Raw genomic sequence first — 26428 nt, forward strand, 5'->3', positions numbered from 1 at the left:
TTTTGGGCTTAATGTGACTGGTTTATCCAAAGCACTGTTACACATTGGATTAGTGTGGCCATTTAAAATGAAGCTTACCGAAAGTTTCAAAATAAAAGCCTGAATATCCCCCTCAGGTTAGTGCACCTTAGCTATTTTTCTGACTTATTAGCCATATCTAGTATACTGAATGGAGTAAGTCAATTATATACAACATTCTAGTGATGCCCCACATGCTGCTAACAACATTCACGCTAACATAAGGATTTTGGCTCATTTTAACTTATACACTCATTTTAAGATACTGAATAATGCAAGTCCATATTAGTCTTTAATTTTTGTCCTCTGTTTATCACTGTAAATATTAGCCGACTCTATGAATACATTTTCCTGACTCCATGACTAACTGAACTCATATAGAGGATACTACAGCTACTTCCTCTGCTTTCATGATTATAGCAGCATCTCGACCTATTTAAGGTCGAGATGAATATTTGCTTCTGCGTACGTGTAAAAAGAGAAAGGCATATTACACAGGATGGATTAATAAGTTATGTTTTATGTTTAAGTGTCAAAAACTGCCATAAGACCTTTTCCAAGTATCTTATCTGAGAAAAAACTTGGACTAGAGCCAGATTGTTCCAAGAAAACACAATATAAGGTGTCTTGATAAAACTGCTTTAATGAAAAACATATTAAAACAAGAGTTTCAAAGCCATCCCAGCTAATATGTGAGCTCAAAAAATTGCAGATGAACTGGTTTTACTCATGTCCATGAACTTTCAAAACCATTGATTCTGATTTGTTTGCAGCCCTTGGGTTCCTCGAGTTACGCTTGAAGAGGTGCCGACACGTCATATCTTATCTAATCTCTCAGTGAAAGAGAGAGAACTCTACGAAACCTAACAGGTACCAAAGCAGCAGGAAAGAATTTCAGATGAGTGCGTGTCTTCAGCAGTAATTGGTTTGTTAGCGGCCAGGGTTTATTGCAGGTTGCAAACTACTCAAGACGGTGTTCAAGGACTTTCCTGTTCCTTAATGATTTTATATTCACAAATGTCTGATAAAGGTGAGAGGTTCTAAAAAATATATTAAACTCTTTGATTCTGATCAAAGGTCAATCTAAGTGAATAGGAGGTTTTAGCAGGAGAAGGCTTAAAATATATATATGTACAGCTCTGGAATAAATGAAGAGCCCACTGCACTGGACCCCTTTGAAAACCTCCTGGTTATATCACCAAATATTGATTTCTGAGTTAAAACATTTGTATTGTTTTTTCTAAATGAATATGAACTTGTTTTCTTTGCATTATTTGAGGTATGAAAGCACTGCATCTTTTTCGTTAATTTGACCATTTCTCATTTTCTGCAAATAAAATGAAAAATTTTATTTCTCATCAGAAATTGCTTGGAGTTCATGGAATAAAAGTACAATGTTCAATTTACTCAAACATACACCTATGAAAAGTAAAGTCAGAGAACTGATAATCTTGAATGGTCTATTAATTTTTTATAGACCAAAAACTTAATTAAAAATAAATTTTTTATATATATATGCTGGATGCTGGAGAACTGAAGAGAACCCATGGAGAGCGAGTCACAGCAGAGAGGAAGCAGAATAAACGAAATAAATTCCTGTGAGATATTGTCATATTTTGTAGCGTGTGAAAAGATCACATGTGAAGCACTTTAAGACTGCCTTAAAGTTCATTTCTCCGATTTTCTTTGTGTTTCACAGCACTGGCTGCATTTCCATTACCTATAAAATTGAGCAAATTGAAATGATGAAAATAAATGCATTTCATGAAAACACACCAACTTCAAAAACCCCATTTTATGATAAAACAGTTTTTGTGCTAGGAAGAGGGAAGAGGAGGTTTTCAGCCATGTTGAAATAGATTTTTTATATAAAACTGCAAAGGTAAAACTTTTTTCGCATCACAATCCAAAGCCGGATGTTACTACTGGTGAAAACAACAAAGACGACAGGAAGTAGGAGCAGGGTGAAAATTTGTTTTAGTTTTTCCAGACAATGAGCACTGGCTCCATCACAGCTCTCACAGTTCAGAAAACGTCGTGTCATTCCAATCCACTGCTCTTCTGTAAATGTAAGTGGGCGGGGTTTGTTGCTCCAATGCATGAATAAGATGCCAACGTCTCCTCTGAGATGATGAGCGCTGAATTATGAATATGTAAATATTTACATCCGGTGTTTCCATGTTTTTTTAATGATCTATCACATGTGACTGGAAATTAATTTTGCAACATCTCAATTGCAAAATTGTGCTTTTTCGACATCAGCTAGAGTGGAACCTGGAACTGAAAGTATCGCCATAACAAGAAGAAGTCAGCATCCACTGAACTGAAGTTTGTCTCAGATAACATGATCTTTGGTCTCTCTCCAGTCTTCCAGACAAGGTCACCAATGGACTATATTGACTGGATTTCCCTTTCTTTTCTATACTTATCATTTGAATACCCCATGTGACTGATATTGACAGATTCTTAGATTCATTAACTTCCCTCAGTGCAGTCACTTTCAGTAACTTTCCATCCTGAATGAGAGGGGCAATGTTCAGTTTAGGGATCCCGTGGCACAGCAGCGTTTCACCCACTGAAAGAGGATTGCATAACCTTAAGTTTGACTGCAGCTTTGAGTGGATTTGTGTCGGCTACATGTCTTTTACTTCTCCCTGCATCAAAATGTCCACTCTGCCCTAAAGAGTTATTGCATATTTAGTCCAAAAAGTTCAAACAAAAAAAACATAAGCTCAGTTGTTGAATCTGGAGCAAAATTAACTTGACATATTGCATGACTGGAAGATAGTAAGACTAAAATCCTGAAGAATGATATGCAGCTTAGAAGTTTTCATGATACTGTAGTTTATTTGTATTTTTCCAGCATGTTGTGATGCTTCTTGTTGAAGGTCATCAAGTGCGAAATGTTCAATGATTAGCCAGACCTTCATTTATGGACTGAAATCTTTCAAACAGCTTTATAGTGGAGAGCGGCCAGCAGAGGTGTTTAGAGCTAATTAATGCTGATAGCGTTGCCCATTTGGTTTCTGCACCTCCAGCAAGCCAATTGTTTTTATCGCTGCTGTAATTATGTGCACATCTCTAAGCAGTTATGGTTCGATGTGCCATAAATATCTCTTACTACTCTCCAGTCTCCTGCTTCTGCTTGAAATGAAAATATATTTGTAAATTTTGCTTTAAAAAAAATCATTCTTGTGTGACAGTTATACACAGCATTAAATAAAACTGTAAATTCAGGTGTAATCAGGCAACATGGTGGCATGGTGCACCTTTCCTGGTGGTTTAATGTTCACATGGATCAGTGGGAAATTCCATGACATCAGGACAGTCCAACCTTCTGTCTGTATATATAGAGGCATCTTACTGTAAGTGTGTATTTGGGCTGCAGGCAACAAAAATTACAGTTGCATCAATCTGACGATCAAAGTATGGACAGACACATGAACGGTGAGTTCTACAAAACACACGTTTGTTCATTTAATTTTTTTCCTTTAAATTAATTCATTCATTTACTTGGTTTGCATAACAAAAGCTATGGAAGAAAAAAAAAGTCAGACTTTTTTTCCTCAGAATTATGACTTTATTGCCAGATTAGTCAGAAGTTTTGGGGAGGGGAAGTCTAAATTCAGAGATTAAAGAAATACATTTTTTGAATAGGCCTGTCAGGGAAGAAATTACTTTAACAAGAGTCTGGATGAGAAGAAATAAGAAATTTATTAAAACCTTGCGAGGTCAGAACAGAAATACAGAGTCAAAGGAGTTTGTCAAATTTGCTCTGACTAACAGTGGACCTGGCTTCCTTTTATAGGTTCTGGTCAGAGAAGAGAGACTTGATTGGACAATAGGTGTGAATCCCTGATTGTTATGTACCAACAATTCTGTGGAGTCCAACTCAAATGGTCTTGCCATTTCTTTATTGTTAAGGAAAGGGGTTTGTTCTTTAATGCTAAAGGGGGCAGATAAGTCCTGGGTTGGGGAAGTAACACTATAGTCTCCAGGAAGGTTTGAAGGGAAAGGAGGAGATAGGATTAGAGGAGAGAAAGAATCAACAACATAGAAGTCTGGCTCTACGCCTGCAGAAAGAGATAAAAACAAAAAACTGAGAAACCACAGCAACAAACAACATATGCAAAAAACTGAGAAACATATTATAATCAGAACAATGACAACATCACTAAAAAATATGCAGTACAAGTTAATACAAGATGTATTTGCAACAATGTAGTGCAAAAATGTAGTGTATCTGAAAAACACCTGAATTTAAACCTCTGTAGGGGTGTGTGTGTGTGTGTGTGTGTGTGTGTGTGTGTGGGTGGGTGTGCGTGTGTGTGTGTGTGTGGGTGTGCGTGTGTATGTGAGAACCAGGTTTTTATATCCTTGTGGGAACCTATTTCTATCTACAATGTGGGGTTGTGGGGACCACTGCTTCTTATGGGGACATTTTCTTGATCCCCATGAGGATGAGGCGAAATACTTTTTGGGGGGTTAGGGGTTAAGTCTGTGATGGTTAGGTATAGGGTCAGGGTGAGGGCTAGGTATATGATGATAAGGGGTAGGGTAAGAATTAGGCTGTAGAAGATTAATAGAAGTCAATGTAATGTCCCCACAAGTCATGAAAACACGACTGTGAGTGTGTGTGGTTGGTAGTGTGCTGGTTTATATAAGATTCTCCAAAAATTCACATGAATTTGTATGTGATTAACTTTAAAGGTCAGACCACCGTGGAGGAGCTGATGAACCCAGAAAAAGGCTCTCCAGGTGCTGCTGAGGACATGGAGGCTGCAGAGAGCTTCATACAACAAGCCATGGAAATAATCCTCCAAGAGGCCGTGAAGAAAGCAACCAATGTCAAAGAGAAGGTCAAACTATGTCCTTCCTTCCTGTTCCTTAGCACTTCGCTGCTGTGCTACAAAGTATACAGGATGTGTGACAGTAAAAGTTGGCCTCTGTTAAACAGGTGTGTGAGTGGCGGTCCCCTGAGCAGCTGAAGGAGCTGCTGGACCTCGAGCTCAAAGACACGGGAGAGTCTGAGTCCAAGATCCTGCAGTGCTGCAGAGACACCATCAGATACAGCGTCAAGACTGGTAACTGAGTGAAATGTTCTTATTTTGTGTGCTTGATAACATAAACATGAGGATGCAGATGAATTGAATTGAATATTCTTCATTGATCAATATATCTTAATGTTAAAGTTCAAAGTACTCAAATGTATCAATTTTATTTGACTGATCTTTCTGCCATAAGCTGGCCGCTGGCTGAGCACTGAGCTCAGGCAAGAGTGGCCTGCAGTACCTTAGATGTTGTTTTGACAAAAAGCACACAGCAGGTCAATCTGAGAGTCAAAGCGTAGATATATTTCCTGAAGTCACAAGTTGCCGCTGTAAGTTGGTGTTTCAGACTTGGAGAAGTGTCAACCAGTCGATAAGCTCCATCATCTTATGGGTGCTCATTTTCACCTCTACAGGTCATCCTCGTTTCTTTAACCAGCTGTTTGCAGGGATGGAGCCTCATTCCATGGTGGCTAGCTTCATCACTGAGGCAATAAAAACCAGCCTGTGAGTGATACAGCATCATGTTATAAGCCTCATGAAAAAATATTTACCATTGGTTTTACATACAGAGTATTATAGCCAACCTGCATTATTCCATGAACATCCATCAGGTACACATATGAGATGGCCCCGGTCTTCACTCTGATTGAGGATGCTTTACTGAAGACCATGATGAAGCTGATTGGATGGGAGGAGGGAGGCGATGGACTCTTTAATCCCGGTGCGCATAGCAGCATTATTTCTGTCATTTGTTGAATCATAATGGTCTTTATTGGAATCTTCATTCCTGTTTCTGACAATTGCTGCTCTTCCTGGGTTTACCTTCTCCTCCAGGAGGCTCCATGTCCAACATGTATGCTGTGAATTTAGCTCGGTATCGTTACTGTCCAGATTTCAAAGAGATCGGGATCTACGCTTCTCCACGACTGGTCATGTTGACATCTCAGGAGGTGTGATTCTACAGAAACTCGTCAGAAAAGTTAGACTTTAGATTAGTTTTCCAACGCTATCGACCAAACAGGAGGGAACACCATAAAGAAAAACCTTTGTCATTATTACCTCTCCTATCACGTTTCATTGGCAAATGCATTTGAACGCAGAAATATACGTACATTGGATAAGAAGACATGACTTTTTTCTAACTGTCTGACATTGAATGAGACTAAAGTTTTCCAGTCTAAAGTTTTTGTGATGTAGGATCATAAAAACTGCTTCTGTTTCCTATTTGCCAAAATAAGCACATTAGGCAAGCTATTGCCTTCCTATGCGATTCCAATTAATTCTCATCTGCCTCCACTGCTCTGTCTAGGAGTTTGTCCACACAGCACAATTCCTCCAGTAGAATTTAATTTGATTAGCAAACAGAAAGAGGCGTTTCTTGTTATTTTAAATAGAATAAAATATAAGTTGTGCTGCAAAAGTAAGCGTTGCAAATATTTCGATTTCTAAGCAATGTTATCGTTTTCAGGGTCATTACTCCCTCGCGAAGGCAGCAGCTTTGCTGGGATTCGGCACGAAGAACGTTTATGTGGTGCCTTCTGATAACAGGTAAACTGTTCCTGACACTTTCTGACCCTCTTTCAAGTATTATTTCTGAAAAAGCACAAACAAAAGTAATATGTAAGGGGTACTTTTATCTGGCACTGTAGAACTACACTGTAGAAAAAAAACTCCGTAAATTTACAGTAAAAAATGGTGAAATGCCAACAGTTACTGACTGTAATTTCCAAAACATTTTATTACCGTAGAAAATACATGGAATTACAATAACTCAATAAACATATATTTCAAGTAATTTTGACAGTCATGAAATGTAGAATGTATTGTAAAAATATTGTAATACTGCCAGCAGTTAATTACCCTAAAATTAACAGTACTAATCGGCCACAATTACAAATTTTGCTGATATTTATTTCTACAATGTAAAACTGTAAACCAGACAGTAAAAGTCATTTTTAAAAAGAACAGAATGCTGGTGTGATATTTTGGTTTCTTTTTTAATAATGCCTTTCAGTTTCTCAAAGGTGTAACTTTGAGAAACTGAAATTTCAAAGATAGACAAGGGATCAAACAGGCGAAGCACCGATTGCAAGGCAAACTCCTACAGCCAACGCCACCATCGTTTATGAGAGACTTTGTTAAATGCTGAATTTGGGATTATTTAAGGCTACTGGTAATTTAACACTACTAGACTAAGAGCTCACAGCAACAGGTGAGATTAACATTGTTCTAAAATGGCTGCGTCATATAGTTGATCTTAAACCATATATTCCCTCCTTTTCAGGGGAAAAATGATTCCATCTAAGCTGGAAGAAAAAATACAGCTGGCAAAAAGTGAGGTGAGCCACCCAGCTTATTTGTGTGTGCGTGTGTGTGCGTGTGTGTGTAGGAGCGTGTGTGTGTGGATGGGCGGGTGGCTTTACTTTTTGCATCTTTCATATGTCTTTGCATGTTTGCACACACGTGTTTCTTCAGGGTGCAGTTCCTTTCTTTGTAAATGCCACCGCTGGAACAACAGTGCTCGGCGCGTTTGATCCCATCGATGAGATCGCCGACATCTGCGAGAAACACAACCTGTGGCTCCATGTGGATGTGAGCAGCTCCACTGGTTTATTACCCCAGGTTTCCACAGCATCTCACATCATCATTGTTGTATTTTTATTTTCCTCAGGCATGCTGGGGTGGAGGCGCTCTTGTGTCAAAGAAGCACAGGCACTTGTTAAAAGGCATCCAGAGGTGAGCAGCAGGGCAGTCGGAGGGTATTTTGTGCCCGTATGGGTCACACGTATGTAAATGAAAGCATCTGTTACAGGCTGGAGCTCCACTCCCTAAAGATCTCATTTAGAAAGATTTAAAACAGTCAGAGTTTATTATTCTTATTCACCCTCCAAAGTGACAGATAATAACATCAGAGTAATTAAGAGTTAGTTATAAAAACATTCTGAGTTCTGAACTAGCAGAATAAGATGACTCCCTCTGGAGGACACACCCTAATAGCATGGCATGGTCTTAAAAGTGACTCAACCATTCAGCTAAAACACAAGTTTAGCTGAATGTATGTAAAATCACAGATTCAAAATGTTAGCATGCACTGCGTAGTACGTCGTTTTGATTATTATGTTTTCACCCCCTAAAAGTAACAGATTCCATGCATTCTAATAATCACCTAAAAATACATTAATTGATTAATGGGCAATTTTTATAATTTTTTTATTTGAGTAGAGTGACAGTGGATTTCCTACCAGTGCCACTGCTGACAAAAATAATCTCAACTTTCATTTATACATTTATGAAAAGACAGGATTTAATTATGACTGAAAACATGCTTACTGTTCCTGTTTGTTCCTGATTAGAGTCAATTCTGTTGCCTGGAACCTTCACAAAATGCTGATGGCTACCCTGCAGTGCTCTGCCTTCCTGGTCCGAGACAAGAGTGTAAGAGATTACCTGATTACCTGATCTGTTGCAGAGAAAGGTATGTTTTAAAAAGTCACTAGTGGAGGCAACAATCTGCATTTTTGTATTATGGTAAAGCAATATTTTAGCTCCCCTAAAGTCGAATATTTTTCACAATTGTATCTAAACTTTTTTTTTTCTTCTTCTTTTTACAAGTGTCTCCTACAGCGCTGCCACTGTGCTGGGGCTTCATACCTCTTCCAGCAAGACAAGTTCTACGATGTGAGCTATGACACCGGGGACAAGTCGGTCCAGTGCAGCAGGAAGCCGGACGCCTTCAAGTTCTGGCTCGTGTGGAAAGCAGTAGGCACCAGAGAGCTGGAGTACAGGGTGGACAGGGCCCTGGCTTTGGCCCGGTGAGTCCTGGGAAGAGGAGTCTGGGATAGTTTACTTTTTCTTACAAAAAGATATGCAGAACTGATAGTCAAAAAAATACAAATGAAGGATTTGTGAAAAAGATTATTGAGCAAACGGCACCTTTCTGCACAAACACAGTTTATACATTTAAATGAGGTGGTATGAATACATTTAGTCAAAATTCTGTAGGTGCATTTAAAAATAGAACTATTTTGAAAAGTTAATTTGTTGTCACTTGTTTCAAAGTACAGTTTATATGTCACATAGATTCATCACACTTGAAGTAAAATAGCTCAAGCCTTTATATCTGGTAAAGTTGATAATTATGGATAATTACTAATGAAAACCCAAAATTCAGTTTGTTGAGAAAAAGTTTTCTGTCTAAGTAAACCCAGCAGATTGCATCAAGTTATTGACTCGCAGCAATTTATCATACTGGGCATGGATGTAGCCACAGTAGAGGAAAACTCCCCTCTAACAGAAAGAAACCTCCAGCAGAACCAGAACCTGGCTCAGTGTGAACAGGCTGAGTTTAAGAAGTCAGATCATACACATCAATCTCTTCTGATTTTAAATCTTCTTTGCAGGTATCTCGCACAAGAGATCAAAAAAAGAGAAGGATTCAGATTGGTAATAGAGGTGGGTTTTTCTTTCAACCAATATATGTATAATTCCAGACATATTCATTGTGGTAGTTATTTGTAAAAGTTATCAGATATGTGACAAATTTCCATGTCTAAAGTATTTTGTTTTGAAAAAAAAAATGTCATTCACAGCCTGAGTTTGCAAATGTTTGCTTCTGGTACATTCCACCGAGTCTGAGGAACCTTCCAGAAAGCCCCGAGCTGTGGAAGAAGCTACACACTGTAAGGAGTCTGTTTTTAATATGTTGACATATGAAGGTTACATTAGCTTCAGCATCTTTGTTCAGATAGAGCTGCAGTATGCAACTTTCATTTAAAACAATATGACTTTTACATATTTGTTAAAACTATCACAATGTCGTGACAGATAATCTGTGAAAAGTTTGATCTCCTCCACCTCCTCCCTTTGCTGCTACTGAAGAAATGCACCACCTCCAACTGAAAACAACCAATCAGAGCCAGCAGGCGGGTCTTAGTGCTGTCACTCATTCTCATGTACTCACTGCTAAATGTGCTAATGGCAGAGAAACTACTTACCATTACTGGAGAACTGTTTATCTGCCATCCTCAGTGGACATGCTAACTAGCCTGAGTATCCATAACAGACTATGCTAGCTACAGTGTAGCAAAGAGTAAGGACAAAGGAGGTATTTTACTTACAGAGTGTCTCATACCATAGTGACAGTTTCATCAAATATGTAAAAAAAAAAGTGTTTATAAAAGTTACTGCAGCTTTAATCATTGAATCATGTTGGCGAACAGAAAATTCTGCTTTTTCTTACACATGCCACTGCTGTTTTTTGGGTTTTTTTAGCTGAGTTAGATGGTAAAACATAAGAACTGCTTTTACTCATCTCTTAGGACCATGAAGCTAATGTTGAGCAAACACTCCATGACTTTTAAGCATGCAATCCTTAGTCTTTCATTCCTGAACCAGACCTCTGCTGGAACCTGTCTGTACGTGTAAAAATTAAAAACCGTGAAAGTTGTAGCCTCTCTCCTTCGCCTGCAGGTGGCGCCAGCAGTTAAGGAGCGTATGATGAAGTCTGGCAGTATGATGATTGGATATCAGAAGCATGGCGTCAAGCCCAACTTCTTCCGGATGGTGGTGATCAGCCCTCAGGTGAGCAGGCAGGATTTGGACTTTGTCCTGGATGAGATACACAGCCTGGGAAAAGATTTGTGATCCAGGATTTCCATCAAGAGCTTTTATTCATCCACTGGATGGACTTGAAAGGTCCATCGTTTTCTGGAAGTTAAAGGAATCAACAGAAGCGGTAGTCTGCATCAACACCTGGATCCTGCAAACACATCTGGTGATCTGTACATGTACAACAATTCTTCTACTTTTCATCCATACAAAAGCAATAGATGAGCTATAATTTCCAAAACTTGTCAATCCACAAAAATGTATTGAATATGTTTGTCTAGTCTATGAATTTGATGCATTTTAAATTTTGACATGTTTGAACATTTTGTATGTACACTGAACAGCACTGTTTCCTTTTTCTATTCATTGTGTTGTGCCTTCATTTCCATTATTTTTGTGTTATTTGCATGAGTTTACTTGTATTAGTATTTGTTATTGTTGATTTACTTTTTTCCATGAAAGGTTTTGCAAAACAGCACTAAGTCATGAAGTTTAAGTGTTCATCCTCACATCAAACAGTAGCTGTTTCTGTTGACCATACAATTGCACAAATTGAAATTTCAAAATAAATTTTCTTAATGTAAATATGTTTGACATCAGACTTCTTTTATCAGCTACCCACACTTACACCAGATTACAGTCCAAACTGTAGAAAGTTACTGTACAGCTTTAGTCAGAGATGCTGAAATCAGAAGTCCAGTCGGTCTCCAGTTTTCTACAGTTGTCCGGTTCATCAAAGCCCTCAATCATCAGAATAATTACTGTCAGGCACATCACTGACAGCAATGATCAGGCACATGGTTACTGAAGGGCTTACAGCCTCACCTTCAGAAGCTGTGCCAATAACAGCAGGTGCAATTTGTACTTGTACAGTTTTTATCCAGGATGCTTATATAGCACAGTGTAAAATATACAAATGTTGGAGGTCACTAAAATAACCATTAAATAGATACAATTCTGAAGCACATGAATAAGTTGTCATACGTGTTTCATGAATGTCCTGCTTGAGACGTTCCCGTGTCAAACGTTTTTGTGAACACTGCTACAAACAGACAGCATTTATTTTGAGAGGGGAGAATGTGGAGACCAATAGATACATCTGACCTTATGACCCATGATCCTGAAGTCTCATTTACACAATGAAAATGAACAACACACACGCTTTAGAATGACCAGAGATAGTTGGTTTATTATTTTTCCAGTTCCATAAAAAAATATTTCTGACACAAAGTATGAATTCGAAGATGACATGGAAATAACGTTGCACTCTTACAACACTGTGTGCTCTAAGCCCCACACCCTAAACTTAGATCACTTTTCACACTTGTGAAATCAACAGCTTCCTCAATTGAAAATATGAGGAAGAGTCATTGAGGGAAAAAGTGCCAAAAGTAATATATTCCAAAAACAAATTTCAACTCAGAGTTGTTAATACAAGATATGCAGGGACACGATTCCACAAATGATTCTTTCTAAACTTTCAGAAGATATGATCCCCTGAGAAACTGTCAGCGTATCATAAGTCTTTTCCCAGGCTGTGTATCTCATCCAGGACAAAGTCCATGTCCTGCCTGCTGACCTGAGGGCTGATCACCACCATCCTGAAGAAGTTGGCTTGGCCTCTATGGGGCTGGTAGCCCACCATCATGCTGCCCTTCTTCATCATGCGCTCCTTAACAACTGGCGCCACCTGGAGGCACAGGGGGGCAACAAAAGGTTCTAAATAAAAACTCCGTAATTATGGATACAAACTCAAACAACAATCATCAACAGCATGCCAGAGTCTATAGCGAGAACTCATGACCCGTAGGTTCAAGGTTTAAGTCTGAATTTTAGATACTGGCACAGATCTGAAACTATTTCTGTCAGACTGATTAAATCTGTCTATACAGTAACTCACTAGCCAAAAGAAATACCTTTTTAAGCCCCCAATTGTTTGCAGCACCATCTATTCATTGACTGAAAAACATAAAGGGCACTCCAACTAGGAGTTTATTTTAACTTAAAATTGACCAGCAAAATTATTTTTCTAAGCCCAAAGAAATAACACGCCTTACTTAACATAGAAGAATGGGTATGTATTAACAAAAATGACCAAAAGAGCTGTTCTCATGATTCATAAACTAAGTGCAGATTGTAGTTTTGAATGTTGTGTTGATCTAAGGGACAGCTGAGCCTTGGCTAAGAAGGTCACCAAACACAGAAAGACAGAAGCAGATAAAATGAGGTCTCTTCTATCACAACTGTAAGACATTTGGGAACTGAGGACAATGATTGTTGAAGCTGTGTGTGTGGAATTCTTGTTTGTTCTACATCTTCATCTGGTCAACTGTCCAGAGTCTCCTTTGGTGTGTATTGTGTGCTTCATGACGTGCCATTCATATTGAGACGGGTCTGTACTGCAGACAGGCCAGCCTAGTACTATATTATAGAGCCAATGTATTGTAACACATACAGAATGTGGGTTGGCATCGTCTGGCTGGAATAAGCAGGGGCCTCCATGAAAAACATGTTGCTAAAAACCTGAATGTACCTTTCAGCATAAACGGTGCCTTCACTAGTTACTTATTCCATACACAGGTCCGTACCATCACAGACACTAACTCCTGAACTGTGTACAGGGAACAATCCGGACAGTTCTTTTCCTCTTTGGCCCGGCGGACACCACCTTCAAGATTTCAAAAACAAAAAAATAATCTTCTGACCACAGGACATTTTTTTCACGTTGCGTCAGCCCATCGCAGATGAACTGGGGCCCAGGGAAGCTGGCGATGTTTCTGGGTGTTGTTGATGTATGGCTTTTGTTTCACATGGTAGAGTTTTAACTTGCCCTTATAGATCTAGTGACAAACTGTATTTACTGACGACTGAATATTCATGGGCTGCACAGTGGCACAGTTGGTAGCACTGTAAGAAGGTCCTGGGTTCGATTCCCAGCCCAGGGTCTTTCTGCATGGAGTTTGCATGTTCTTCCTATGCATGCGTGGGTTCTCTCCGGGTACTCTGGCTTCCTCCCACAGTCCAAAAACATGACTGTCAGGTCAATTGATCTCTCTAAATTCTCCCAGGTGTGAGTGTGTGTGTGAATGGTTGTTTGTCCTGTATGTCTCTGTGTTGCCTTGCGACAGACTGGCGACCTGTCCAGGGTGAACCCCGCCTCTCGCCCGGAACGTAGCTGGAGATAGGCACCAGCAACCCTACCGACCCCATTAGGGACAAGGGTGAACAGAAAATGGATGGATGGATGGATGGACATTCATTGAAAAGGATTTGCAGGTTACTGTATTACATATTTTCTTTTATGTTTCTTCACACTTTAACAATAACATTGTTTCATTACATACATTGTGTAGTTTTTCCTGGAACTCTGGGCCATCTGGCAGGTCTCTCAGACTTGGTGGGATGTACCAGAAGCAAACATTTGCATATTCAGGCTGCAGAAAAACAAAGCAAAAAAAACCAAATAATCACACTATTTAAAATTCAAATCAAACGAACGTTTAACATTTTATTAATAAAAGGTAAACTTACCTCCATTAAAAGGCGGAAGCCTTCCCTTTTTGTAATTTCATCTGCAAGATACCTACAAAAGAAATTAGTGTAGTGAAAGAGTGCACCAGGTGAAAATAGTAAAATGAAAGGGCATGCTTCAAGAACTTAACCGAAGAAAAAATAATTACATTTGTCTTTTGCAAATGTTAAGGATTAATACCTCCTTTTGGCAAATAAGATCTCAATATTAGTTTTTTCTGCTTGGAACTAAACCCCTTGTTCAGAGACTCTCTCCAATGCAGAGAGCAATGAGAAGACTTGCAGGAAGCTGAAATAGCCCTGCAAGGTTGTTTGTTTCGAGGCTACAGACTGGGATGCACTGTGCTAGCCACAGAGAAAGGACATCAATGTCATGACTGAGTGTCTGAAAGACATAATAAACTTCTGCGTGGACAACATCATCCCCACCAGAGCAACCAGAACAGTGGGAAGCTTCCCCAGTAACAAACCCTGGATCACCAGTGACCTGAAGGAACTGATAACCAAGAAAAGAGAGGCTTCATTGAGGGAGACAAGAAAATATCACAGAAGCAACTTAAAGTCAACATTAGAGGTGGCAAGGAGCTGAGGTTCAAAATGCCACCATACAGCTGCTTCAGTAAACCCACCGTCACCTGAATGAAACAGAAAGCACTGAGGATCAATGTTCTGTCTGATTTCACATGTCAGAAACTCCAGAAGACACAGATGGATGCCTAAATAACCACCTGAAAAACATATTGCAGTTTATGTGTCTGTAAGGCTGATGTTTATAAGAAAGGGAAAGCAGACTTTACTTCTTGAGGAAGCTTAGATTCTCCAGTGTTTGCAACAGCACTGGAGAACCTAAGCTGCATTTTTTTCTGCAAGCGTTGTGGAGAACTCAATCTCTCCTGCCATCATCTGCTGGGGCAGCAACAAAGAAGCTCAACCAGCTGATTGGGAAACAGTTCCAGAACTTCTGGAGACGACTGTGTAAAGAAGGACTCTTCATAAAATGAAGAACATTACAGATAACTCTGTATAACTCATTTGGATGAGCGTCCTCTTCATCCAAATGTCAGACAGCAACAGAGTGCCTCCAGTCAGAGGTTTCTAGAGAACCACTGGAATACAGACCACAACAGGAGATCCTTCCTGGCCGCAGCCATCAGAGTCTACAACATTTTTTTCCCTTTAGAATTAATAATGTATTTTTGGATTGAATTGAACTTAGTCACCACAAAGCACAGAAAAAGCCTTTCTTAATTCCATCTGGACAGGTTCCATCCTGATGTAAGCAGGTTGAACCGTCGCCCTGCAGCCAAACTGACCTGGCCATGGCGAGAGCTCTGTCCACCCTCTGCTCCAACTCGCTGGCACCCAAAGCCTTCCACATGAGCCAGAATTTGAAGGCATCTGGCTTCCTGCTGCACTGGACAGACTTGTCCCCGGTGTCATAGCTCAAGTTGTAGAACTTGTCCTGCTGAAAGAGGTAGGAAGCCCGAGCAGAGTGGCAGCGCTGGAGGAGACGCTGCAGAGAGACAGCAGGGCTACATGTGATGGTTTTTTTCCCCTCTGAGATTGCATTTATCCAATTGCAATTCCTAGGTGTCTTATAAAATTTAAACACCAACATTTTTGCTCAAGTGTTACAAGGTGCCTTGCATTTCTGAGTAACAGAGAAATCATCAGAGCTGCTCTTACAGTTTTGTCTCTGACCAGGAAAGCTGAGCATTGCAGACAGGCCATCAACATCTTGTGAGGGTTCCAGGCAACAGAGTCGACTCTTTACAAAGGAACAGAGGAGAGACATTACAGTCAGTGGCGTCATCACAGGAAGCACCTGGCTTTTCTATATCTCATTTCAATGAAACTTAACATACAACCAAACACAAATTCTCAACTGATTTAAAGGAAACATCAGACTCATACTCGTTACTCGTCTGAATTGAGGGGTAACAACTTGTTCTTCGGTCTCACTGTTACCGGATGCTGATCACTGCACTTCCTACTGAACATTTTTAGTTAAAGTCTACTTTAGATTTGCAACTAAAGATTTTGACTTTAGTTGCAAAGTCAATATCTTTGCAACTAAAAGATACTGACATGGAGAAATATCTTGTGTTAATGTGTATTAAGTTATATTTTCTGTTTGAAGTAATAAAATAAGCACTTAAAAGCATCATAAGAGGATGTCTCAAAAGTGGCCTTTTTACATGACAATCATTTGTTTTTAATGTGCCTGTTTGTGTTGTTGCACTGTGCCCTTGAATTGCCGCTTAGAATTGAAACAAATTAGCAGATGTTATCTATTCTGGGACGGTTGTGTGTCTTTCAAACACAAATGACGTTAACCGGTGAATCACCTGTGAATGCCTTTCATTAGGAGCTTGTGCTTGTTGGACATGAGAACTGCTCCTCCCCAACAAGCCTGTTAAAGAGAAAAACAAAATGATCATGCATGCTAATGTCATGGTTGCGTTGTGGGAATGAAGTCCTAGACTTACATCCACATGCAGCCACAGTTTGTATTTCTCACAGATGTCTGCAATTTCGTCAATAGGATCAAAGGCTCCAAGGACAGTGGTCCCCGCTGTGGCGTTCACTATGAAGGGAACTCCACCCTGCACTCAAACACAAGCATTTGATCTGACTTTCTCGCAAAAGTGTTGACCTTACATTTCTTTCGAATAAAGTTTCTCACCTCACTTTTAACAGACTTGATTTGCTCCTCAAGAGCAGAGGGAATCATCTTTCCTCTAAAATACAAGAACAAGTTGGAGTTTCATCATAACATTTCTTCAGAACAAACAAACACGTGCTTTTACACAATTGCAAAAGAAATGAAACCTTTTGTAGATAATATTAAATTATTAATAATACAACCAGGTCTTTGAGACTAGATCTGAGAGAACTAGAAGCAGCAGAGCAGGATGAGTTCCAAAGCCTGTGTGGCGATTTACCTCTTATCAGACGGAACCACAAAGACATTCTTTGTGCCGATTCCCATTAAAGCTGCAGCTTTTGAGATGGAGTAATGACACTGGAAGAGATCAAAACAGAGCTTATGTGCAGTTAAAACAAAAACCATGTAAAATCGCCTGCCTGATCTTCCTTTTTAAGAGTCAAGTCCACTTGGTTGTGAAATCCACCAGCTCAAACAAGCAGTCTCTTTATTGCACTATAACTGACTATTTTTTCTTATTTTTTTGCTGACAGGAAAAAAAAAAAACTGCTGCCTTTTATACTGTGAATCTCGATGGAAGTTTTCTGCTGGGACATGTTTAGGGACACGTTGTAGATTAAGAACCATACCTCTTGTGATGTGAACACCGCCAGCCGGGGAGCTGCAGAGTTTCCAAGCTCCTTGATTTCAGGAAAATGACGGTACCTGGCTAGGTTCATGGCGTACATGTTGGACATCGACCCACCTTAAAAAAAACAAGATGGGACACATGATGACCCCAGATCTACTGACAGCTAGTCTGCTCTGCTGTGAAAACAAAAAACAAGCAGCATCTTTGGGTTCCTCTAAAAGCTGCCAACAACATTTGTTCCTTTACACACTTCCTCTGTTTCTGGTTTTTTGTTAGTTTTAGATTTTCATTATCAGAAAAAGATAAGCTCATAAAACTGCAGTTTTCAAACACTGGTTTCATTCGTTGAGTGATTAAAGCTTTATGAACACACGGTTAAACCTCCTGGTGGAATTGTAATAAATGTGTGCCGTTTGGACAACTTTATTTTACTTATGGAAACATGAGTGGAAGCAACTATGGAACTGTGACTTCTTCTCCGTCAGAAAATACTGGAGGATAAGATCCAGACATGATCATATTGTCTATGACTTGTGTCTTCAGCAAAACAATTCTGTAAAGAAAAGCAGGCAAAAGTTCCACAGCAAGGTAAAAATACTCATTTCCTGTCAACAATGCCAATTCTTGCCTGCCTTCATTAAGTGAGGAAGTTAACTATCTTTTCACACAGGGTCGGCTTGGTTTGGGGCTTTAGTCAAGCCTCAACTAAATCATTTGACTCCTGCATTCGTCCCGGTTGATATTTTGTTTGATGATTCAAAACATTTTAGTGGGACAAAAAAAAAAAAAAAGCAAGGAAATGCTTAAGGGGACAAATACTCTTTCACTGTTTAATATCTGGTAGTGAGCTGACTGCCAGTGTAGACTAATACCTGCATTAAAGAGTCCATCTCCTCCTTCCTCCCAGCCAACTGTCTGTATCAGCTTCTTGAGCACAGCATTCTCCATCAGAGTGAAGACTGGAGACACCTCATAGGTGTACCTGGGCAAAAAGACACATTTCACCATCAACATCCTTCATCCTATGATATAACAGACTGTAAGGATAAAGCCTAATTACTTCATATTAATTAATAATAAGTGAGGGTCTCACAGGCTGGGTTTGAGGGCCTCAGTGATGAAGCTAGCCACCAGGGAGTATGGCTCCAGCCCCGCAAACAGCTGGTTGAAGAAATGAGGATGAGCTGGAAATGAAACACAGACGGGTTCATTCAGGGAGACGAAACATCTACTCGCATATCATCACAGAGCTCCAACTAGGACAGAATAATTATGAAAGATTAGAGATTTATAATAACCCATTCCAGGTTTAAGCTTTCTATGTGATGCAAATTAAAGTAGGGCTAAAACCAAATAAGCATTAAGAGGAGTATGCAGACTCCAAAAAGGCTAATTACAATCTATTCACAGCAGTAATGAGACAAAACTGCAGAATAAAATTTATACATTTCCATTTCAAGTAAAACCTTTGTCTGTAAATCTGTTCTACCCAGAACTCCTCAAGTGGTAGTTTTAACTTCACCTGGTTCAAATCTTGTTAAAAAAATGTCTATTAAGCAACTTCTGCTGTTAAATTACAGCTGAAATCAGTCAATTCCACAAAAATAACCAAGCAGGAAGAGTTGAGCTTTTCACATGTTGATGTCAGAATGATTTTTTTAGCTGCAGATTCATCCTCTGCTACAAATGATCAACCATTCACTAAAGGAATGCTGTTATTGCATTTCAGGGAATACAATGTTTGTATGCACCTCAATAAAGCCATGCAATAAAGATTTGCTATGTGATTCATATCAATATCCCACAACAGTGATACAATTACACAAATATTAATTTTTAATTGATAAACATCAAAAATTTAAACAAACAGTCCAGGTTAAAATGTATTGAAACTACTATCAAGCATTGAAGAAATGGTGATTTACAGTGTTCCTCCCTACAAACTGCAAAGAGAAGCAGGATCCATTCACAACTGCATTGTCACTTAACGAGTCATGATGAGATTGCAAAAGTACCCAGGAGCCGCAAACCTCTAGTTAATGAAAAAATATTGGCTTACAAAAATACCAAAAAAAAGATTGATCCAGTGGATTTCACCTTCTCATTGTTCATCAGAAACCACTGAAGTTCATTACTGCTCCACTGTAGAGCAGAAAGATCAATTCTGTTACTATGGACACAACACAGCGAGGCTGGCTGCTTCACAGTCAAACATCTGGTGCTTCGATCTGAGTTCATTCATGGTGTTGGAACTAATTATTCTACATTTCTTTATCCATTTGAATTTTGTTAGTTTATTTGTATTTTTTGTATTATTTGCAGAGTTAATTTGCAGTTTAATAATTGTTGATTTTATTTATCTTTTATTTTTATTATTTAATTGTTCTAAGTAGACAGGAAGTAATGTGGGTCAGTCCACTTTCTATAAGTATAGGGGCCTGGTAAAGGACCAGCAGGCATTTGGGTTTGGGGCCATTTGTTTTTACCAGAGCAAGAGAGGTAGCATGAGAAGAAAGGAAAGTTTGAACTCTGTAATTGTTTGTTGAAATAGGAAAATAAATCATCCAGAACAATCAACAAGTTTGGACATTGAACCTTCTTTTGCCTGCATACAGAAACTTGACCCCAGAGCCTTATAGTGGCTTGATGGAACTTTTATTGGATGTTTGGTTTGGCAAACAATCGCCACTACACATGCTATTCATATACTGGTCTTGGCTTCCATTTGAATTTATTACAGTCCGACTTACTGGGCTTGACACTGTATCTGATGGCGTCTCGGCACAGCTCCAGGATCCTTGCCTCAGACTCTCCACCGTCTCTAAGCTCCAGATCCAGAAGCTCCTTCAGCTCCTCTGGGGGATGCCACTCACAAACCTGTTCAGCAAGGACAACAGTGTTCCTGCCAAGGTTCACTCAAGTATTACTTTCTGCTACATGCAAAGGAAAGATATTAAATTTTTAACCTTTTGTCTGACATCAGTGGCCTTCTTCACTGCATCTTCTAAAATCATAGTCATTGCTTGTCGTAGAAAGCTTTCAGTAGCAGCAAAGTCCAGAGGTGGGTCATCCAGGGGATCATTGTCTACGATTACAGAGCAAACATTCTAGTAGTAGTGCAGACTTAAAAACAAACAAACAAACTTATATATACAGTATATATACAAACACTATGCCAGTGTTATGACTCCTATGATCTTTGTATTGTTAACATTTTTCTTCCTGTATTATTTGTGGCATGTGTTGCCTTTTAGTAATAGAACAAGATTTGTTAAAAGCAAATACTAGCATTTGAGTACGTATTAAATTATTTTCTAGTCAGCCAAGGCTGGCAGAAGATCCACAATTTTAAAGGTTACCTGGTGTAACCCAAAAAGACAACTTTTCCCCAAAGGTTGTCAAATTTCACAACGTGACCTTAAAATAAAGTTTCCTCATAGGTTATAGCAACCTTAACAAGAGACTATGATAATATACTTGTGTGTGTGTGTGTGTGTGCGTGTAACATTTCTGCAGTTTCACCGTGAATGGACAAAATATCTTCCACATTCAGCCCGGGCGGCATGGAGGACATGGCCCGCCCACAAAGTCAGCCGTGCTCGCCATGGATTGGAAGCTGTTTTATTATTATTATTTTTACCTCAGAGTGGTCAACCTTCTATTATTTCTGCCTCGACTTGGTGCAGCAGAGGCTTCCGGACTTCCCATTTCTGTGCCCCGCACTTTTTTTTTTTTTTACCGTCGCGAGTTTTTCCGAGCCGTCTTTAAACGCAACATGAACTCTAAGACGCTCGCGACGGTTTGCACAGTTTTTGTTTTTTTTCCCAAACAAACTGAGTAATCTGAGTGATGCAGATAATTTTAGCTAAATGATTTCTCGTTAATCCATACAATACATGACGTTAACATTGCTAGCAAGAATAAGCTACTAGTTTTGTTGTCTGGTCAGATTAGATACATTTAACTGTTTTGGGGGAAAAGGTACTTCTAAGAGTATTTTACTGCACTCTACTTTTTACTTTACTTGAGTACTATTATGTACTACTGCTGCTACTCTTATTTGAATAGTTTGGTTGTGCATTTATTTATTTAATATTAATAGACATTATAATTATATCTTGTTTATAATCTATATTGAATTAAAAGCCCGTTTACTGTCCCCTTCCAAACCAAGCCATCCCCCCCCTCCCCCCCGCCCCGGAGCCGGGTCTGCTCCTACATGGATATTATGAAACGTGCATCAGTAACAGCCTTGCACACGTAGCCAGTGTCTAAGAAAATTGTAAAGTGGCATGTACTGTATATTAGAAAAAAAAAAATCCAAACAAGCAAAAAAAAACTTTTTTTTTTTTTTTTTTTACGGTTTTTGAATAATAACATGTACAAAATAAATGAAATAGCAAACTCTGGAACGGAGGGATACAAGTGTTGCATCTTACCTTTGATGTGCGTTTCTGTACTTGAAGCCATTCTTTTAGTGTCGTCCTTTTCGTGCTCCTAACTTCAGTTATATCTGCAGTTGTATGTCGCGCTGCCCTCTAATGACAAGTTATGGTTATTAGACAGCGGCTCACTGGAGAGTTTAAGCGAGTTGTCAGTTTTACGAGGACATGTCAGGACAGAGAAGCGGAAAATTCCACAAAAGATTTTGCTTTAAGAACCAATGGAAACCAATGGTCCGTCCCTTCTCATATTACAGCGGTTCCAACTGTCTGTCTTTTCCCTGGATGGATCTTTATGGATCACGTTCTTGTGGACATACAAACAAGAATAGACTAGGTTTTCATCTCTGCAGTATTAGAACCCGATAGACACTTGCGTGTATAGCAAGCCGTTCTAACAATTAATTGCCAGACTTGCCATCGTCTCACAGAATTTCAAAAGGATGTGGCTTTAAAATTCAAGTTTGGTAAACTTGTTTTAGTACAGCAGAGGATTCGAAAAGCCTGGAGAGTGGGACATGGTGTCAGCAGTGGCCCCTGAAACTCATGTCTTTTATTTGTTACAAACAGAGTAATGAAGCCGAGGCGCAAATTCAAACTGGAAGACTATTCATCTCACCTGCCCAACCAAGGATGTCGTCATGCGCCTCCATTCCAACCTATCGGTGATGATCTCCTCCTCCAATCATCAAGCGTCGCTCCCTTGATAAGATTCAGCTGTTCATCGGTTGACTGAGCTTCAACCTTCCTCCGCCTTCAGCTTATGGAGTGAAAATAGTGTCAAAAAGATTTGTGTGTGCGTAAAATGATTTGTGCGTGCGTAACAAGATTTGTGTGTGCGTAAAATGATTTGTGCGTGCGTAACAGGATTTGTGCGTGCGTAAAAAGATTTGTGCGTGCGTAACAGGATTTGTGCGTGTGTAAAACGATTTGTGCGTGCGTAAAAAGATTTGTGCGTGTGTAAAAAGATTTGTGCGTGTGTAAAAAGATTTGTGCGTGCGTAACAGGATTTGTGCGTGCGTAAAAAGATTTGTGCGTGCGTAACAGGATTTGTAAACCTTAAAAATAAAATACATGTTGAAAAAGTACACACAAATCACCTGGTACGCACACACAAAACTGCAGTTACACACAAATCCGGTTACGAGTGCACAACTATTTTTGAGACTCATTTCACGCCTCGGTGGAAGCTCCAAGATTTGTGTGTAGATGGTGCGTTTACATGCTAGTAAAAGCTGGGACATCTGAGTTTTCTTCGGAACTGTTTCTTTTTTCCACAGTTCAATACATATTTCTCTCTTTACTTGTCTCGTGGCTTAGACATATTTTTGTGAGAGAAAAATACATATGTCATTACACCCACGTCTACTTTTTAATACTATAAGATTGTTTATATATGAATCCGCATTTGGGACCTATTCAACTGTAATTACTTGGGTAAAAAATTCAACCACTAGGTGGCGGAAGTTTATTCCGCTCTGACTGGGAAAAGCCTTCATTCAAACTGAGAGAAGAAACAAGAGAATGGCGGGTCAGCCGAGTGATCATGTTCGTGGTTTACCGTCCGAAGTTAGTGGATGTTAAAATTTGCATGTTTTCCTGACCGTTGTAATGCGTATTTTTTAGATTATTTCAGATTACGTTTTACGTTTCAAGTAGTTCGACCCAAAGTTCTCGCCCTTCTATAGCAATAGCTCATGTCTACGTTAGCTAAGCTACTATTAGCCCTCGATTAGCATCGGTACAGTTTAAAACAGTATCTTCCTGGCCCATTACAGCCATGTCTACGTTTATCACCATGCTCAGCTAGTTTTATGATGCCGACAATAATGTAGGCTTAGGTGACGTCTTTTATTATAATTTATTATAATTATATTTTATTAATTATCTGGCAGATAATTAATAAAATATTCCATATTTAATTTGTATATGTCCTTTTTCAACTATGCAATTTATAAAGTGAAAAATTTAACACTGACTGAAATGTGGAAAACACATACATTATTAGCACTTTTTGGGGACAATAGAAATATAATTTCACTAGATGGCTACAATTACAATTTAGTTAATGTGAAGCACAACTTAACATATTATCTGTCCAAAAATGTAAGTCATCACATGGAAGTAATGAGAAATGTGGTTTGCTCATAATGAAGTAACAGAAATATTAATATTTTAAAGATTCAGCCGAGTTACTACACTTATATTCAGCTGCTTACAAAGGCTTCAGTGTTGGATGAGGTTATATTTTCAAAATTTGAAATATTGATGATCTGCATGAAACTAATATAAAAAAACGGTGCAGATGTATATGTATGGCATAGAATACATTTGTACATTTGTTAAGAGATGTTCTACGTATTTATTTCTGGTACGAAAGCAATGACCATCATATTCCAGGAAGAAATGTAGAGAAGAGTAAATCTTAAGTGATTACAGTAAGATATAAAATATACAGGTGATAGACGAAACATAAGTCTGTAGCAGAACTAAAAAAAAATTTAAATCAAAAACTACAATTAGTGAGGAGAACTGGGATGAATCCTTCAAATAATAAAAGACGTCACCTAAGCCTACATTATTGTCGGCATCATAAAACTAGCTGAGCATGGTGATAAACGTAGACATGGCTGTAATGGGCCAGGAAGATTCTGTTTTAAACTGGACCGATGCTAATCGAGGGCTAATAGTAGCTTAGTTAACGTAGACATGAGCTATTGCTATAGAAGGGCGAGAACTTTGGGTCGAACTACTTGAAACGTAAAACGTAATCTGAAATAATCTAAAAAATACGCATTACAACGGTCAGGAAAACGTGCAAATTTTAACATCCACTAACTTCGGACGGTAAACCACGAACATGATCACTCGGCTGACCCGCCATTCTCTTGTTTCTTCTCTCAGTTTGAATGAAGGCTTTTCCCAGTCAGAGCGGAATAAACTTCCGCCACCTAGTGGTTGAATTTTTTACCCAAGTAATTACAGTTGAATAGGTCCCAAATGCGGATTCATATATAAACAATCTTATAGTATTAAAAAGTAGACGTGGGTGTAATGACATATGTATTTTTCTCTCACAAAAATATGTCTAAGCCACGAGACAAGTAAAGAGAGAAATATGTATTGAACTGTGGAAAAAAGAAACAGTTCCGAAGAAAACTCAGATGTCCCAGCTTTTACTAGCATGTAAACGCACCATCTACACACAAATCTTGGAGCTTCCACCGAGGCGTGAAATGAGTCTCAAAAATAGTTGTGCACTCGTAACCGGATTTGTGTGTAACTGCAGTTTTGTGTGTGCATACCAGGTGATTTGTGTGTACTTTTTCAACATGTATTTTATTTTTAAGGTTTACAAATCCTGTTACGCACGCACAAATCTTTTTACGCACGCACAAATCCTGTTACGCACGCACAAATCTTTTTACACACGCACAAATCTTTTTACACACGCACAAATCTTTTTACGCACGCACAAATCGTTTTACACACGCACAAATCCTGTTACGCACGCACAAATCTTTTTACGCACGCACAAATCCTGTTACGCACGCACAAATCATTTTACGCACACACAAATCTTTTTGACACTATTTTCACTCCATATCAGCTCAAGACTTCTTCAATGTCCATTCAGTCTTCGGCATCCTCTCCACCACCAGTGTCCGAGCCCACGGGGGGAAGACGTCTCCAATCTCCATACACAGCGGCTCATTCTCTCTGACAGCGGTCTTCCTCCTGGGTCCGAGCGCCAAACACTTTCATTTGTCAATTAAATTTTCTAATACCACTCTCTCTCTCTCTCTCTCTCTCTCTCTGTCTGTGTACGAGTCTTTCCAGATTGAAATTATATTTCATACATTTATGCCTCCTAATTTTGAGAACTATACCTTATAACTAATGAAAACCCAGAATTTCGTCTCTCCATAATATTTAATATTACGTGAGAACAATAAAAATGATTTTAAAACACAATATGGGGATACATGGACCTCCCTCCCATTCAATCCAGGACTGAAGCAGATTTCCTTCTATGGGCTCATCCCATCCTCTCTCTGTACTCCACAGGGCCTGCACAATGAGCAGTCTTCTACAGTATGATTGGTAAGGGATCCTTTATGAATTATGCATGAAGGCATCCAGCCTGTGGCATTGAGAGGTGCTACGGAAGTCCAGGTTTATGGCAAACATTTTTGTATTTATTCAATATCCTTGATATCAACATTAACATCAATTTCACATCTACACATCTGTAGTTATACACAAGTTGAAATGATTAATTTAGATGAAATATACTAACAAAGACCGTATGTACACTAGTCAAAGCTTTGAAAGCTTTACCAATTCACTGGTGCAGCTAAAATATATTAGCTAGTTAACTTGTGTCTCTAAGACATGTACCAGTATACTGGATAGTACAGAGGATAAAAACACACCAGTTAATTAGTACCTTCAATTTTGGCCCAGATGTCAATTAGTA

At 39.1% G+C, this 26428-nt stretch overlaps 2 protein-coding genes across 2 annotated transcripts; one reads left to right on the forward strand and one right to left on the reverse strand.

The window, feature by feature from the left end:
• The first annotated feature begins 3392 nt into the window (after positions 1 to 3392).
• On the forward strand, positions 3393 to 11109 carry LOC114144184 (acidic amino acid decarboxylase GADL1-like). Its single transcript, XM_028016727.1, has 15 exons — positions 3393 to 3465; positions 4729 to 4877; positions 4976 to 5102; positions 5483 to 5573; positions 5681 to 5790; positions 5904 to 6019; positions 6538 to 6617; positions 7354 to 7408; positions 7545 to 7661; positions 7741 to 7805; positions 8423 to 8504; positions 8682 to 8881; positions 9470 to 9521; positions 9659 to 9748; positions 10539 to 11109. The coding sequence occupies exons 1-15, from the start codon at positions 3447 to 3449 to the stop codon at positions 10710 to 10712; spliced, it is 1527 nt and encodes a 508-aa protein (XP_027872528.1). The 5' UTR covers positions 3393 to 3446; the 3' UTR covers positions 10713 to 11109.
• Positions 11110 to 11838: 729 nt separating this feature from the next.
• On the reverse strand, positions 11839 to 22558 carry LOC114144185 (acidic amino acid decarboxylase GADL1-like). The gene is made up of 15 exons (XM_028016729.1): positions 21946 to 22558; positions 20473 to 20591; positions 20257 to 20383; positions 18600 to 18690; positions 18379 to 18488; positions 17505 to 17620; positions 17153 to 17232; positions 16894 to 16948; positions 16697 to 16813; positions 16556 to 16620; positions 15894 to 15975; positions 15521 to 15720; positions 14208 to 14259; positions 14021 to 14110; positions 11839 to 12366 (listed from the first exon to the last, which is right to left on the reverse strand). The coding sequence occupies exons 1-15, from the start codon at positions 21974 to 21976 to the stop codon at positions 12193 to 12195; spliced, it is 1509 nt and encodes a 502-aa protein (XP_027872530.1). The 5' UTR covers positions 21977 to 22558; the 3' UTR covers positions 11839 to 12192.
• Between the last annotated feature and the right edge of the window lie 3870 nt (positions 22559 to 26428).

Source organism: Xiphophorus couchianus, chromosome 5 (assembly GCF_001444195.1).
Source record: "Xiphophorus couchianus chromosome 5, X_couchianus-1.0, whole genome shotgun sequence".
In the NCBI taxonomy this organism is placed as follows: Eukaryota; Metazoa; Chordata; class Actinopteri; order Cyprinodontiformes; family Poeciliidae; genus Xiphophorus; species Xiphophorus couchianus.

Excerpts from the sequence above, each read along its gene's own strand:
- LOC114144185 (XM_028016729.1), bottom strand. The coding sequence starts at position 21,976 with ATGGCTTCAAGTACAGAAACGCACATCAAAG. Across the intron at positions 16,814-16,893 it reads TCAAGTCTGTTAAAAGTGAG|GGTGGAGTTCCCTTCATAGT; the intron begins GTGAGAAACTTT and ends GTTTGAGTGCAG. Across the intron at positions 15,721-15,893 it reads TCCTGGTCAGAGACAAAACT|CGTCTCCTCCAGCGCTGCCA; the intron begins GTAAGAGCAGCT and ends GTCTCTCTGCAG.
- LOC114144184 (XM_028016727.1), top strand. Across the intron at positions 4,878-4,975 it reads CAACCAATGTCAAAGAGAAG|GTGTGTGAGTGGCGGTCCCC; the intron begins GTCAAACTATGT and ends TCTGTTAAACAG. Across the intron at positions 8,882-9,469 it reads AGGGCCCTGGCTTTGGCCCG|GTATCTCGCACAAGAGATCA; the intron begins GTGAGTCCTGGG and ends TCTTCTTTGCAG.